This window comes from Schistocerca americana, chromosome 4 (genome assembly GCF_021461395.2).
Source record: "Schistocerca americana isolate TAMUIC-IGC-003095 chromosome 4, iqSchAmer2.1, whole genome shotgun sequence".
In the NCBI taxonomy this organism is placed as follows: domain Eukaryota; kingdom Metazoa; phylum Arthropoda; class Insecta; order Orthoptera; family Acrididae; genus Schistocerca; species Schistocerca americana.
The window spans coordinates 556,622,167-556,637,885 of record NC_060122.1 but is presented as its reverse complement, the minus strand read 5'-3'; the positions used below and the strand labels follow the sequence as shown (position 1 = coordinate 556,637,885).

General features: G+C 39.5%; 1 protein-coding gene across 1 annotated transcript in view; it reads right to left on the bottom strand.

Moving 5' to 3' along the window:
* LOC124613046 (T-complex protein 1 subunit eta) overlaps nucleotides 1-15,719 on the bottom strand; it is an 80,778-nt gene that overhangs the window by 25,659 nt on the left and 39,400 nt on the right. Inside the window, exon 6 of the mRNA XM_047141619.1 lies at nucleotides 5,838-5,990. Coding sequence (XP_046997575.1) covers nucleotides 5,838-5,990 — 153 coding nt within the window. The remainder of the gene's footprint in view (nucleotides 1-5,837; nucleotides 5,991-15,719) is intronic.

The window sequence follows — 15,719 nt, the reverse complement described above, 5'->3', positions numbered from 1 at the left end:
TTCTAAGATTCAATGTGGAGCTTTGTCTGGGGATTGCTACTCTATTGCCAACTGTGAAGGACAACAATCCACTTTTGTAAACACAGGCACCCTGCTCCCTGTTTGACTAAGCAGTACATGGGGACAGGTGACAGCAATTGTGGCACTCGTGTAGTGGTGTCTGGCATGTCTATGAACAAGTAATTTTAATTTGACGATAAAAAATATTCTTGCCAATATCATTCCTTCTGAAGGGCCACACCTCTCAATGGAATATTCTCAGCCAACACATTGCCATTCTCATGTGCAATTCCTGCAAATATTACCATGCAGTCATATCTTATTTCCAACTATTGTCCTTAATCCAAGAAGTAAGGAAATGAGAGTACTTTTGTAATCTTTTGTCTATGCTGTAATCACTGTGCAAGAAGGACCATTAACCAGTTACTTATTTGTAGAGATCCAAGAATGTCTTACCTATCTTTTTTTTCACAAAATTAGCGTCTATTGGATGATCAGACACACTTATTCATACACATTTAACAGTTGCCCTGTTAGTTACCTGAAGATTGAATCTTTTAAATTGATTTGGGGGAGGGGGCACTGATTACAGATATAATAATAATAAATTAAGAAATGTAGTAAAACACTACCCAGCTCACAGAAGAACCAAATGGTATGAGGCTAATCAGCTTGTGTCAAAGCTCTTACCTGAAACTAATGTCAACCTTCTTTAGGAAATTCCCAAGAAAAGCTAAAACATGAATACCACCCAGCCCAATATTAGGAGAATTTCAGTTAGATCATGTGGTTATTTCACAAAAAAGTACAATGGAAATTATGAATGTGAAAGTAGTAAGGAACAGTGAATTTGATTCTGATCATTACCCCTCTGCCCAAACCCTTTGCCTTTACAAATGTCTGCTTGTGTCTGTGTATGTGTGCGAGGGTATACCTGTCCTTTCTCTCCCACCCCCCACCCCACCAAGGTAAGTCTTTCCACTCCCAGGATTGGAATGACTCCTTACCCTCTCCCTTAAAACCCACATCCTTTCGTCTTTCCCTCTCCTTCCCTCTTTCCTGTGTGTATGTTTGTGTGTCTATCAACCTGCCAGCACTTTCGTTTGGTAAGTCACATCATCTTTGTTTTTAGATAGATTTTTCCCACGTGAAATGTTTCCCTCTATTATATACTGATCATTACCTTTCTAAGATTAAAGTCAAACCCCTACCTAATAAGGAACAAAGAAAGTCACAAAAGTTAATAATATATAATACAGTCAGGCTTACTATAACAAAACAATCTATTAAAAACTATCAAGACAAAGCTGAAGTAGCTAAACATTGCAACTGGCAAGAAATATCCAAAGCAATTAATAATGCTGCACAGGAATTATTTAGGTCAACAAAAAATAAAAGGAAAATGTGGTGGAATGTAATGTACAAAGAAGCCATACAAAAGAGAGAGAGAGAGAGAGAGAGAGAGAGAGAGAGAGAGGACCAAAAAGTGGGAAAAATGGAAATGCTCAAAGAAAATTGAAAATTATGATAAATCTAAACAACAAAGAAAGGGAACAGCTTGGTTAATCAGAAATACCAAACCCCAAATGTCTGCTTCAAAAATGAAGATGGCAACATTGGGTTATCCAATACTGAAAATTGTGAAATACTAGTAAGATATTTTCATCAGCTTCTGAACTGTCCTGAACCAAGTCATATATTGGAATTCTCATACATTAATAAAAATTTGGAAGAAGATTTACACCATCTAGAGAAGAAATTCAAGACGTAATTAAGACCCTCAAAACCAACAAAGCTAGTGGCGAAGATTCTATTGCAGCTGAACTTTTGAGGTGGTCCTTGCCAAGTATACCAAAGGAGCTAAATTTAGTCTTTGAAGAAAACCCGGAATACAGAAAAAATCCCAAAGGAATGGGAAGTTGCCTTGATACACCCACTCCACAAAACAGATAATAAACAACTACTGTAGAGTCTCTATACTGCCAGTAGTGTATGAAGTATTTTCCAATATTTTGTTAAGCAGAATAGAAACAACACTAGACAGTCATGTTGGTGAATATCAAGGCAGCTTTAGGAAAGGAAGGTCATAACCAGAACAAATATTTAAATCAAAACCAGTAATTCACCACAGATTACTTTATTCAAAGGATATTGTAGTTATGTTTGTGGATTTCAAAAAGGCTTTTGATTCTGTTGATAGAGAAACTATAGATAAAATAATTTGAATATTTGGTGCAAAGTCTAAACTAGCAAACCTAATCCGTGAAACAGGAACAGTCTGTAAAGTAAAATTCGGGGGAGAAATTTCACAGCCTTTCAAAATAAAAACATGCGTACAACAAGGTGACTGCCTTTTTCCAATTCTTTTAATAGTGTGTTAGAGAAAACAGGAAGAATTTGGAACAAAAAACTTACTGAACTTAACATCTCAGCTAGGAACAGGAAGCAAAAAGATCAAAATCAACTGCCTTGCATTTGCAGATGATTTTGCTGTCTTTTCTGAAAATGCGGCATCTGCTACAACACAAATAAACTCCTGGAAGAAATAACCAGAACTGGCTTAAGAATTTCTCCAGAAAAAAACAAAATTTGTAACAAATGTTACGGACGCTCCAAAATTTCTGGAAACATATTGGCCAAATAGAGGGGGTAAGAAAATTAAAATATCTAGGGGAAATAAACCAAGGAAATGCTTTAGAAAAATCTGCAATAGAAGAAAGGTTGCATAAAATGGGGAAGCATATGGCATCACCAAAGACATCTACAATTAAAAGTGCCTATCAAAAAATGCAAAAATAAGGCATTACAACACAGTAGTGAAGACAGAATGCCTATATGTAAGCAAATACTTAATTCAACTATATGCTTAGTTCAACTATAATTTAGATAAATTGGAAGTACTAGAAATGCGAATTATAAGGAAAATATTAGGACCACAAAAATAAAGCAGAAGGTTGTAAATTATGAAGCAATGCTGAAATAAACCAAAATATACAAAATATTTCAAACATAATGAGGAAAAGAGGGCTCCTCTTTTTTGGACATTATTTCGAATGCAAGACAGCAGATTAACTAATAAGATTTTCTAATATTTGTGGGGTAAGAAGCCTACAAGCTGGGTCAACGAAACAAAGAAAGGATTTAGGAAGAAACAATATAAAAATAGAAGCCTTTTGGGGGGGAAAAGTATTGTGAATTGAAGGATTCCATGGCAAGGTAGCTAAAAAAGACAGGTTCAAAATGGTCTGAAGATAGAAAGAAGAAACACTGAACAGATGAAGGCATACTGGAAGAAAAGAACAATGAATGAACTGGAACATGGTTCTTAGATGGCCTATTCACAGTAAAATAATAATAATAATAATAATAATAATAATAATAATACAAGTCGTAGCATAAAAACGGGCTGTTTTAATTAGTTTCTAAAAGTGTAATGGTATTACTGGCAACAATGTATGTTTGTAATGTTTCAGGTAGGTAGGTCATTAGCTGTAATGGGGTGCTGAAGTGGGTCTTACTGCACTGTGGCTGTGAAGGCCTTTCACAAAACTGTGACTGTGTTGTTGCTGCTGCTGCTGCTAGACGAGAATACTGCAGTCATTTCAGCCTTAGACTGAATGATCCAGCACCACTGGCATAAGCCATCAGCTTGTTAGTAAAAACCTTTGGAACGACAGGAAGTGCACTTGAGCTGAAATCACCAGGAAGAATTAGAAGTTGTCGCTAACATTAACGAATACAGGACGTGCAAAAATGTTGCAACGAACAGTCCAAAGTCTTCTGTGAGACGAATTGCTGCAGTAGTGGGAACATCCAGTGATAGCACGCACAGAATTTTATGGCTTTATTTAAAGTTGCAACTGTATAAGATTCTTATCGTGCAACAGTTAATTGAAGTTATAATGGGAAGGGAATGACTACTGAACTGTTGACTAAAATAAGGACTTCTTAAATTTCCTATGGATGAGTGAAAAGGCACATTTTCATCTCAGTGGTTATGTCAACAAACAAAACTGCTCTTACTGGTGTGAGGATAACTGCCTTGAGCTCCATCAATGCCCCTTACACAGCCAAAAAGCAGTCTCTTCAATGGGCATAATCAACCCCTTCTGTTCTGTGGATGAACATGGACAAGCAACTAGTCGCATCTCAGTTGTATGTTGTCAAAGTTGACATATTCCTTACAGCTCAACTTTAACAGTTTCCTGAAAATGAGTATGTGTCACTGTGCCCAAATTTCAATGGCGGCAGTGTTCAGAGTGTTTGGTTACTGCTTTATTTCAAGGAATGGGTACATTTTGTGGCCTCCAGAATCTCCCGACTTGGTCACAATGGTGGCCACCCACAAGATATGATTTTCAGGAAATTAAAAGTGCATGAAATAGAAATATGCAAGGATTTTGTTGTTGTGTCTCAGAATATTTTACAATATAATCCTAGGCCTCTTTTTCTATCTGAACCTGACCATTTTTCTGTCACACCCTGCCATTTTCATCCTCTATAATAAGAGTTTTCCGAGTGAAATGTTTGCTTTTGAAAATCCTAACCAGTAACCAAAAATAGCTTTATTTTATGATATTTACTTATAGAAAATACAGCTTATTTCAAACACTCTCTGATAAAATAGTTCATTGAGATACAGTCTGTATGAAATAGGATTTATTAGGCACAACTGCAATCATCAAAGTGGCCACAAATTGATCAGCTCTGTTTCATATCATATTGTCATGACTAAACATGAAAGGTACAAAATACAAGGACTGTAATAATGGATAAGTATTGGTTGTCACTTCCTTGAAAATGGGACAGTCAGACTTATCAGAACATAATTTTATGATAAATTCAGATTTCAAGAAAAAACAAAGCAATTCAAACACACCTTCAACATGAATACTAGAAAGAAAAGCACAAGTTTGGTAAGTGAACAATTAAATATTACCTTACTTCTAGCATACTAAGAACACTGAATTATGTAAAAATTATTCAAAAACAATTATATCATCTCATCTGACTCAATACCACACTGGAAAGTTCTGGGTTGAGTAACTGGTATAGATGAGGTGTTGGTGCTCAACAGCACATTGATCACAAGACCAAAATCACTACCAAGTTTTCAATCAACATCTTTCTGCACAGCTAATATGTGCATGCATACAATGAAGGTGTTCGTTTCTGGTAGTCTGACAGCTCTGAGGAAGAACACTAAAATTTTTGGTAGGATTTCTTACAATCTTGTTTAGGTGCATGTCAACCTCTCAATGCCTCAATTGTATACAGTGAATGTTTAGTTAACTTCACTCCTTCCCTCACCCCATCTTAATTAGGAGACATGAGAAGACTTATTGTTTCAGCTATGGGTCAATGCCTGAAAGCTGTGTGAACATGTGAAAATATATGTGAACATATAATTAAATATTATACAAATTATTTTATTATCGAGAACCCAGCTTCTCACTGTAAGGTTTCATTGTAAAAGCAAAGGTTATTTTTTCACTGTCACTGAGTTATTGTATTTTTTTGGCAAAAACTTATGTGATAAAATTCACGAATTCCATTACAAAAAATGAATAGATGAAACTTCTTGGCATATTAAAACTGTATACCAGGTTGGACTGAAACCCAGCAGATCAGATACTGACCAAAGTAAAGCTGTGAGGACAGGTTGTGAGTTGTGCTCGGATAGCTCAGTTGGTAGAGTACTTCCCCACAAAAGGCAAAGGCCCTGGGTTAGAGTCCCAGTCCTGCATATGGTTTTAAACTGCCACGAAGTTTCATATCAGCACACTCCTCCACTGTCGTGTGAAAATTCATTCCAGGGATCTGAATACACATTTTACCTTTCACCGCCTACTTGTCTTTCTTCAAAATACTCGCAGCTGCCAAGAACTGAATCTTTCAAGTCGTGAGCAGTTGTCATTACAGAACCTCCACAAGCCTTCATTGTACGTTTCAGATCCTCTTCCGGGACTCGTCCAGCACAAAACATATCTCTGAAAAATTGAAAGTTAGGTTAAGTTGCTATTGTGAATTGTGCAGTTTAGAGTTTTGATCACATAGGTCTTGTCTCATTAACTTTAAAGAACAACAAAAAATAATTCCTTTCAAGAGTAGTGTCTAATGTGAACAAGACTCACTGATCAATAACAACATTTTGCCTACTAGAAACACAAGTTTAACAGCATCGCAGGAGTGTTTCTGTGGAATTTGGACAGTAATCCAGGTTTATGTCTCACAACTGATTAATTGAGAGGGTTTATGGGCTCAAACGGTGAGGCCACCAGTCCCACGATTACAAAGTTACTCTCAGAAGAAACAGGGTCCGCTAAAAGTGGACGAATTCAGTCAGGGGAGTCATATTATAAAATAATTAAGTTAAAACACACAGAGTAAAAGGCATAAAAGGTAAGCTAAAAACTGGACAAAAAAGAGCAGCCTTTCCACGAGGGGGTGGTCATGGGGTCCCAAACCGAGAAGACATGAAGAGAGGTCCCAACCACAACCACCCTGACCTAGGTTTATGTCTCAGTTAAGCAAATACTTTTCATTTGACATTTAAATGGTATTTTGCAAACATCTCTTACAATGGAAACTGCCCATTGCACCCCTATTAGATGTATAAAATGACCCAGTGGACAGCCCATCAAACTGAACACAGATTAGGCATGAAAACAGGAACAAGGTGTACTGGACTGGGGGGGAAAAAAAAAAGGCAAATGATTGAAGAAGAAGTAGTGCAATACAGAACAGCACGCAAAAGTAATGGAGTTGTGGTTATGATGTTGGACTACCAAGCAGGCACGCCATGTTGAAACCTCCCTCGTGCCTATTCTTTTTCCTGCTGTTCGCTTTATTCAAATTTGTGTCTGTGTCGGGGTGTAGCGTTCATTTGCAACAGTGAGATGTAAGGTACAGACCAGTAATGACAGTTGATTCTGCACAACTACTCTATTAGCAGTCTAAAGGAAGTGGCATCTAAAGGGTAACTGCAGATGTTTGATGACAAGGTGACAAGTCAACTGAATCCTCCACTGGAAAACACATCTGGTGTGTCATACTGGCATTAGTGACAGTATATGTGTCATATGATAAGAATCTCTTATCGAAGCACCTGATTTGTGTGACTGATAAGTGAGATATCCCTCCTTGCCCAATATTGGTGTTCGTATGAACGTGAATGTGACCATTCCCAAGGAAATGATAAGAACATAATACAGCAACATCGATAATCCGCAAGCCACCGTACGGTGTATGGTGGAGGGTACTCTGTACCACTACTTATAATTTCCCCTCCTGTTCCACTCGTAAATAGAGTGAGGGAAAAAATGACTATATGTAGGCCTCCATATGAGCCCTAATTTTTCGTATGGACCTTCACGGTCCTGACGCACGATGTATGTCGCAGCAATAGAATCGTTCGGCAGCCAGCTTCAAATGCCAGTTCTCTAAATTTTCTCAATAGTGTGCCTCAAAAAGGATGTCGCCTTCCCTCCAGGGACTACCATTTCAGTTCCCAAAGCTCCGTATATTTACATGTTATCCGAACCTACCAGTAACAAATCTAGCAGCCCTCCTCTGAAATGTTTCGATGTCTTCCTTCAATCCGACCTTGTACAGATGCCAAACACTTCAAGAGTACTTAAGAATATGTTGCACTAGCGTCCTATATGCGGTCTCCTTTACAAGTGAACCACTCTTTCCTAAAATGCTCCCAATAAACCAAAGTCTATCATTTGCCTTCTCTACCACAACTTTTACATGCTCGTCCCACTTCACATCGTTCTGCAACATTACGGCTGGTTAGTTTGTCACATAAGCTGCAACAGTTTTCACAATCTCTCCGTTTCTCTGTGCTCTGTCAAAATATATGCTTGTCATATTTTTAAAGATATGGTCTGTTTTTGAAGTTTCACTCTTTAATTCTTCCTTGTGTCAGATAGTTCACACCTGTTTATTTGTTGTTTTCATTTCTGTGAGACATCTATGTGGTATCTCGCTTGCTCTCACTATTCGTCATATTTACTTGTGATGGTAATGTATTCTTACCATACGACTCGTATGGTAAGAGTATGTATGACAACTGCCAAGACTACATAAAGAGAACAGACATTTCAATGACCAGACAGACAGTTCACAATGTTGAAGGAGGGGAGAGGGGGGGGGGGGGCATTCAATGAAGCTCAGGACAACTGGGAAGGGTATCAAAAGGATTTAGCACCTCATTTCCAAGCAAATGACATTAAATGCGCCGAGTGGCTGCAAGTCTTTCTATTTACCTACTAGCTTAGCACCCGCTACTTGACTCACTCATGCAACCAACAAAATCTGTGCATAGCTACATGGGACTCAATATAATATGAACAAATGGAAGTGCAAATACAGACCTCGCATTTTGTGGTTGTGTTCTAAAGGAGGTTGTATGGCAGGCACGCAGAGATTTTTTGTTTTTATTTAATCAAATTTTTATGTTGTTCACAAATTGCAACACTTTCTAAGCTTTTCACATTAATTAAGGGGTGTGGTCTCTTCAGAATGTAATTCTGACCAAAATGCGATTCTGGTAGCTGGAGTCCAAAGCATTTGTTAATCGCACCTTTTGCACTCTTGTGCAGAAATTTCCATAGCAACTTTCATCACCTAACAAATATTTCTTTATATCTAACAGAGAAGTGAAATACCAATTTTCATACATTTAGCTTCAAAATTTTTTAGTGTAATTAAATAGTTTCTTAAACATTTTCATCCCCTATTCCACTCCCTTTGGGTCTGAACTTCCAGAAACATTGAAACATCTATTTTTTGTTTCTAATCGAGAACTCAAATACCAGTTGTAACAGATGTGGCCTTAAAAATCCTTTAGTAGTTCTTTAGAAATTATTTATTTTCAAGAAAACACTTATCACTGGTGTGGCATTCCTAGATGTGCAGAACTGAATATGGTGCATCTTTTTAAAATTCAGAGTGAGACCATTTGCAGGGAACCAGTCAATGATACTTTTAAAAACACTGTTTACTACTACTTTTGTTACTGTACATATGCTTGGATTGATTACAATACGAGAGTAATCCACAAAAGGATCATTTACATATATACGGAACAATAGAGGATCCAATACTGAGTGTTTGGGAACTCCGTACATTTCTCCCCAGTCAGAATAATGTCCCTGGACTACATCGATTGAATAACTTTCCACATTCATTTGGTTAGATATGACATTATCCAATGGTTGGCTATAATATCAGTTCCATGAAACTTCAATTTACTGAGGAGAATATTGTGATTCACACAGTAAAATGCTTTAGATAGGTCGCAGAAAATGTCAACCTTCAGTATTTTATTATTTATTGCTTGTAAAATTTGGCAAGTGGACATGTAAAGCATTCTCAGTAGAACAACTGTGATTACCTGAGGATATTATTGTTGCTCAGGTGAGATTCTATTCCAGAATACACCATCTTCTCAGAAATCTTAGAAAATGATGTCAGCAGTCAAACAGGTCAGTAGTTATTGACATCTCTCCCATAATCTTTCTTATGGAGGAGTTTGACAATGGCATATTTCAGTCTCTCTGGATTTTTTTTTTTTTTTTTTTTTGAGGTGTTTAGATGTAAAGATGGGTACAATAGGAAGGGGAAACTGTACTCATCACTGACCAACACCCAGTACATTCCAAGGAAACAACTTCTAAGGAATGTAAATGTTGTGCTCCTTCTTCCAAACACCACACATCATCGACATCATCTGGACTCTGCCATAATACACCCTGTTGAAGCCAAATAAGAGTAGCAGTTGTGCAGGAGCCAACTGATCATCCCTTGGGAGAAAGGAAGTGAACAGAGACAGCATTCTACAGACTATCAATATGTTTGTTGCTGTCTGGAATACTGTAACAACAGACTGCATTATAATTGTTTCACAAAAGCTGGCTGTGGCACATCAAATGCTGTTGAGCACAACATTGTTCCAGGAAGAGGTTGGAGTAGGATTACTCATATATCTGAAAATGTGATAATTCAATTACATGGTTTGTTACAATGAAAATGTACCGACTTACAGAACTAAGATTGATGCAAGTGAAATGTGTGAAGTGCTTGTGAAGGAAACGACAACAACGATAAAAAGGAGGCCACTGCACCAAGTTTCACTACTGCTGTGCAAGGTATAGATATCCCAGAGACTCATTAATAAGAATTTTGTCATAATTTAGGAGTAAGGGGCACAACTCACCAAATAGTGTAGGCATAAGAATATGTTAAAGAACGCTAATTCTCTAAGTAAAACTTTAAAGGGACCTAAGAATGTAAGGTGTACAGAGCTGGGGCATCCGATTGTGCAAGAGAAATTGCAAGAAGTAATCAGAAGGAAGGCATTGGAGGTAAAGAGGAACTTTATTAGACGAACTGGTTCACAGCAGACAGTAAATATCTTGTTTCATAAAAATGTATATTTTATGTGGACGACTATCAACACTGAATTCCAAATAAATGAACTTTACTTTCTTACATTACTATGTGAAAATCCATTTGTGGAATTCATTTAATTCCAGACTGATAACACACCAGATTGGTAACACATTGATAAGATGGTCAAAATAACCTCAGATCTACCACTCTGTATTTTGTCTCTCTTGCCTTGTTGACAGGCAGTAGAAATATGTAGAACTACAGAAAATGGTACGTAAATATGTCTTAATTGTGTGTGTTGAATAGGCCGCTCTAGTCACAATTAGGGAAATTAATATATGCCCTTGCAATAAACAACTTCTTACGAGTGTAATATAAGAGAGCGGTTTGAAAAGGCTGGTAAATTTCAATGAATGAATTAATTAATTAAAAGTTTTGATTGTGCTTTCATGAGTGGTAAGCTAGATTATCTCGAGGATTGTATAAAGAATTTCCAGACCATTTACTTTAGGATTAACGAATTTAAATGTGGTTGAACAAGCACCAAAAACTAAATACACTCTGGCCATCCAACTGAAGTCGCCACAAAAGAAACCATTGACAGAAATCAATGATCTGGTAATGCAAGATTGCAGAATATAAATTTGTGAAATTGCTGAGATTGTAGGCATCTCAACTGAGCGAGTGCACAATATCCTGCACACAAAATTATGAAGAAGCTTTGTGCAATACAGGTGCTATGGTTGCTCACAGTCAACAAAAAGCCCATCTGGCACAACATTTCAACACAATGTCTGGTGATGTTTATCATAACCCACAAGACTTTCTGCACTGATTTGCGACTGCTGATGAAACCTGGATCCACCATTACACACCACAGTCTAAACAGCACTCAAAACAATGGGCAAAGGATGGTGAAAGCACACCAAAGGAGGCAAAGACCATTTTGTCAGCAGATAAGGTGATGGCCACTGTTTTTTTTTTTTTTTGGGGGGGGGAGTTCCCAAGTAATAATCCTCACACATTACTTGGTAAAGGCAGAATGATAACTGTATTCTGTTATGCTTCATTGTTGGCTTATTGAAACTTTTAAGTTAGCTGGAAGAAGACCAAAGTTGGCATGCAGGAAAGAGCTCTTTCACCAGGATAATGCACTATCCCATACATGAGCAATAGCAATGGCTGAAGTGCATGAAGTGGGCTTAGAATTAGTTCCTCGTCCAGACTATTCACCCGACGCAGCCCCAAGTGACTTCTTCCTGTTCCCTAACTTCAGGCTGTGGCTTGCTGGGAAGAAGTTTTCATCAAATGAGGAAGTAATAGTTACAGTCAATGAGAATTTTAAAGAGTTTTACGAAACCTATTTTTCTGATGGGATGAAAATGCTGGAGGTTCATTGGACCAACTGTTTATCCCTCAAAGGAGTCTATGTCGAGAAGTAAGGTTTATGAACTTTTTCTTCCCGACTTATCAAACCACCGCATACTATTCCATCTTGTGGCAGTGCAAATTCCAGGATGCAAACAATGAACAAAAATGACAAAAGCCAGCCTCTCATCTGCACGTGATTCATGGGTTGCATATGCACACAATAAAATAGATCAAAACACGCGCACACACGCACACACGCACACACACGCACACACACGCACACACACACACACACACACACACACAAATGTGAATGCTACCTGCCAGCAAGTACACAAACTTTTAAGTTTTTTCTTCTTTTCAATAACATGTTGTGCATTCTGTGCAGTACATGAAATAATATCAATGATACTGACCCTCCTATATGTCCAACCTTAAGAAGTAACATTTATTGGTGTCTGTGCATGCATCGAACATGAATATGTTCCAAGTGTTTAACTTCAAAACTGGTTTCCAAAGATGTAGCTATTAACAATCATTCGTTAAAATACGGAATAAAACTGTGACTTTTCATGCTTTCCCGACGGATCTGTTGCAAATATGTTTCTTGGGTTTACCGCAGGATCACATTGTATAACTGGCACAATATTTCATTCATGCAACTGCTTGACATCATGAGGTGGTGGTAGCTGGTGCTGTCACTGCTGGAAAGTGCGACTGATAACAATCCCAGAGTGGCGTTGATATTTATCATGCTGGGAGGAAGCAATATGCATGTGCGGGAAGACGCTCTTAGTTGGAGGAAAGTGGCCCTCTTGGTGCCCCCTGCTAGGAGCCGCAGAATGGTTATCAGTGCATGTGCAATGGGCAATGACTGTGCTGCCGGAGGCTCCTGCAGTTAAAGGCTGAACTAAATCTCAGTAGTGCGTTGTGTCATGTGATGAATTGAAAGTTCTTGTTTTCCCTTTTTTGGATTTAATGGCAGCCAATGCTGGATCCCAGGCAACACTTAGTTGAAAACTTTCATCCTTGTTGATAAGATTGTCTGCCGTACGGATATGTATGGCCTCCTTAACAACACAGTCCCAGAAAGATGGCGCTGGGGATAAAATTTCCATCTGTTCGTAAAGCATACGATGTCCCTTGTCCAGGCAATGCTCCACTACCGCTTATTTATCAGGTTGCCCCAGGCGCGTATGATAATGGTGTTCAATGCAATGTTCTTGCACAGTTTTACATGTCTGCCCAGTATAAGATTTTCCACACTGGCATGGGATTTTATACTCACCATGTTTCCTAAGGCCAAGGCCGTCTTTGACCGAGCACAATAAATTCCTCAATTTTGCTGGTGGCCAAAATCCAGAGAAAAACATTAGATCTTCTCAAGAAGAGTTCTATTCCTTCCAAAGCAACCAAAAGCCTGCGCCAATAGGCTGCAGTTCCCCAAGCTATACAGCATACCCAAGATACCTAAGGATGGGACTCCTTTTCGCCCAATAGTGAGCAATATTGGAGCTCCTACCTATTTTCTGGCCAAACACCTTACTACACTGTTGGGACCTCTCATAGGCGAGTGTGATCACCATATCCGTAATTCAGAGGACTTCATAGGATGCCTGAAGATACTTAAGCTACAAGTGTCGGATATTTTGGTTAGTTTTGGCATTATATCTTTGTTTCCGAAAGTACGTCTGCAGGACTCATTAGAGCTTATCAGCAGCCAGTTTGAGAAAGACATTGTGACATGTACTTACCTCGAACTTATTTCTTATTCAATGACCAGTATTTTGAACAAGTGGACTGGGTCACCATGGGAAGCAATCTGTCTCCCATGGTGGCCAACTATTTTATGGAAGACTGAGAAAAAAGCACTGCAGTCGGCAAGTCTCAAATCTTTCTGCTCCTGGTGGTATGTGGACGATACTTTTGTGGTGTGGCCCCATGGAATAGAGACATTACCTGCATTTCTCCGGCATCTGAACTCGCTCCATCCCAATACACAGTTCACAATGGAAGTGGAAAAGGATCGCATTTTACCATTTCTGAACGTCATAGTTGGAAGGGTACCCCGTGCGGCTCAACAGATGGAAATTTTATCCCCAGCATCATCTTTCTGGGACTGTGATGTTAAGGAGGCCATACATATCCATACAGCAGACAATCTTATCACCAGGGATGCAGACTCTCAACTAAGTGCCACCTGGAATCCAGCACTGGCTGTCATAAAAAAAAAAAGAATGGAAAACAAGAACTCCTGATTCATCAGATGGTGTAATGTACTACCGATATTTAGATCAGCCTTTAACCACAGAGCGTCCGGAGACACAGTCATTGCCCATAGCGCACACGCGGATGGCCATTCTGCGGCTCCCAGCAGGAGGCACCAGGAGTGCCTTGCCGCTTTCCATTTCACTTAAATTACCCCCACTATCTAGATTTACTAGCCTTTGCGTTTCTCTTTTCAGATTTTCTAGCTTTCCTTCCATTTCAAGCTTGAAATTCTACACCCCGACTCTTAGAATGTTACCCTTTTGTTGGTTATTTGATCTTTTCCTCAGGGTCACCTCCCCCTTGGAAGTCCCCTCCTGGAGATCCAAATGGCAGACTATTCCAAAATATTTTGGAAATGGAGAGATGATCATAGGCCACATGTCCTATGGATACACGTTAAGTGTCTTTAACGCAGTGGTTTCCATTACTTCCTGCATCCTCATGTCGTTGATTATTGCTACTTTTAGGGCCAGTTTCCTATCCCATTGGCAAGAGAGTGCCCCGAGTCTCTGGCCACTCCTGCACCCTCTTTGGCAAGGTCGTTGGCAGAACGAAGGTGACTTCTTATGTCAGAAGTCTTCAGCCACCAATGCTGATTTGTATTCAAAATTTAAGTGGTGGCAGGGTCTGAACCCATAACCTAGGACATTATGATTAATAATCAAAGAAGCTACCACTAGGCCATGGATGATCAGTACAGAGTACAAAAACCATAGGTCAACCTGTTACGGCTGACGTGAAGACAGCAGAAGTCAGCTGATACCTGCCGGGAGAGGTGAAAGGAAGAATGCCGCGAGACAGAGTCCCATGAATTGCACAAAGTTTATTAGAAAGTAGATGGTCCTCCAGGAGTCTGCCCATGACTGAGCAAAAAGCATTTGACATGAAGCCACAAATACACCCCCAGAGCACTAAGGAGAACAAGGAATATGTGGCTACACCCTCAGCCAGACAATCGGCAAGCTCAAAATCCAGGATACACACATAGCCGGAAATCAAAAGAAAATTAGCTGAATAAGCAGCATAATCAAGATCAGTGAAGATCGTGGATGGCAGGGACCAAGAAGTGGCAGGAAAAACACCGGGTAATAGTCTGAAGGCCACACATCGAGTTCACACATAATAAAATTTGGGTGATGGAGGACCATTTAACAAAGCAAAGGGCCGTGGCAACAGAAGACGAAGGTACAGCCTACAGATTTACACCAATCACTGTAAAAAAATAGCGTCTTGAAACTATCATAAAAGAGGGTGGAACAAGCAAAGGAATACCATCAGAGTTATGGTGGCTTGCAGACCCTGGGAGAGATCCATCCGAATCTGGGGCTGAAGAACTGGGGCTTGGGAGGGGGGGGGGAGGGGGGGGAGGAGGGGGGGGGAGGAGGGGGGGGGAGGAGGGGGGGAGGAGGGGGGGAGGAGGGGGGGGAGATGAACTGGGACACCAAAACAAGGGGGTGGGGGTAGGGAGATCACAGTGTCAACCATGAGACTATCGACAAGGCTAGTGTGTAAGGCACTGGTGGCCAAACTGATACCACGATTGTGGACTTGTGGACCAGGTCTAAGAGCAGCAGTGTGGAAGGGGCAGCTGAGCCATGAACTTGGCAACCACAATCCAGATGGGACAGAACTGAGTCCTGATAACGAAACAGAAGATTTGAACAATCTGTGCTCCA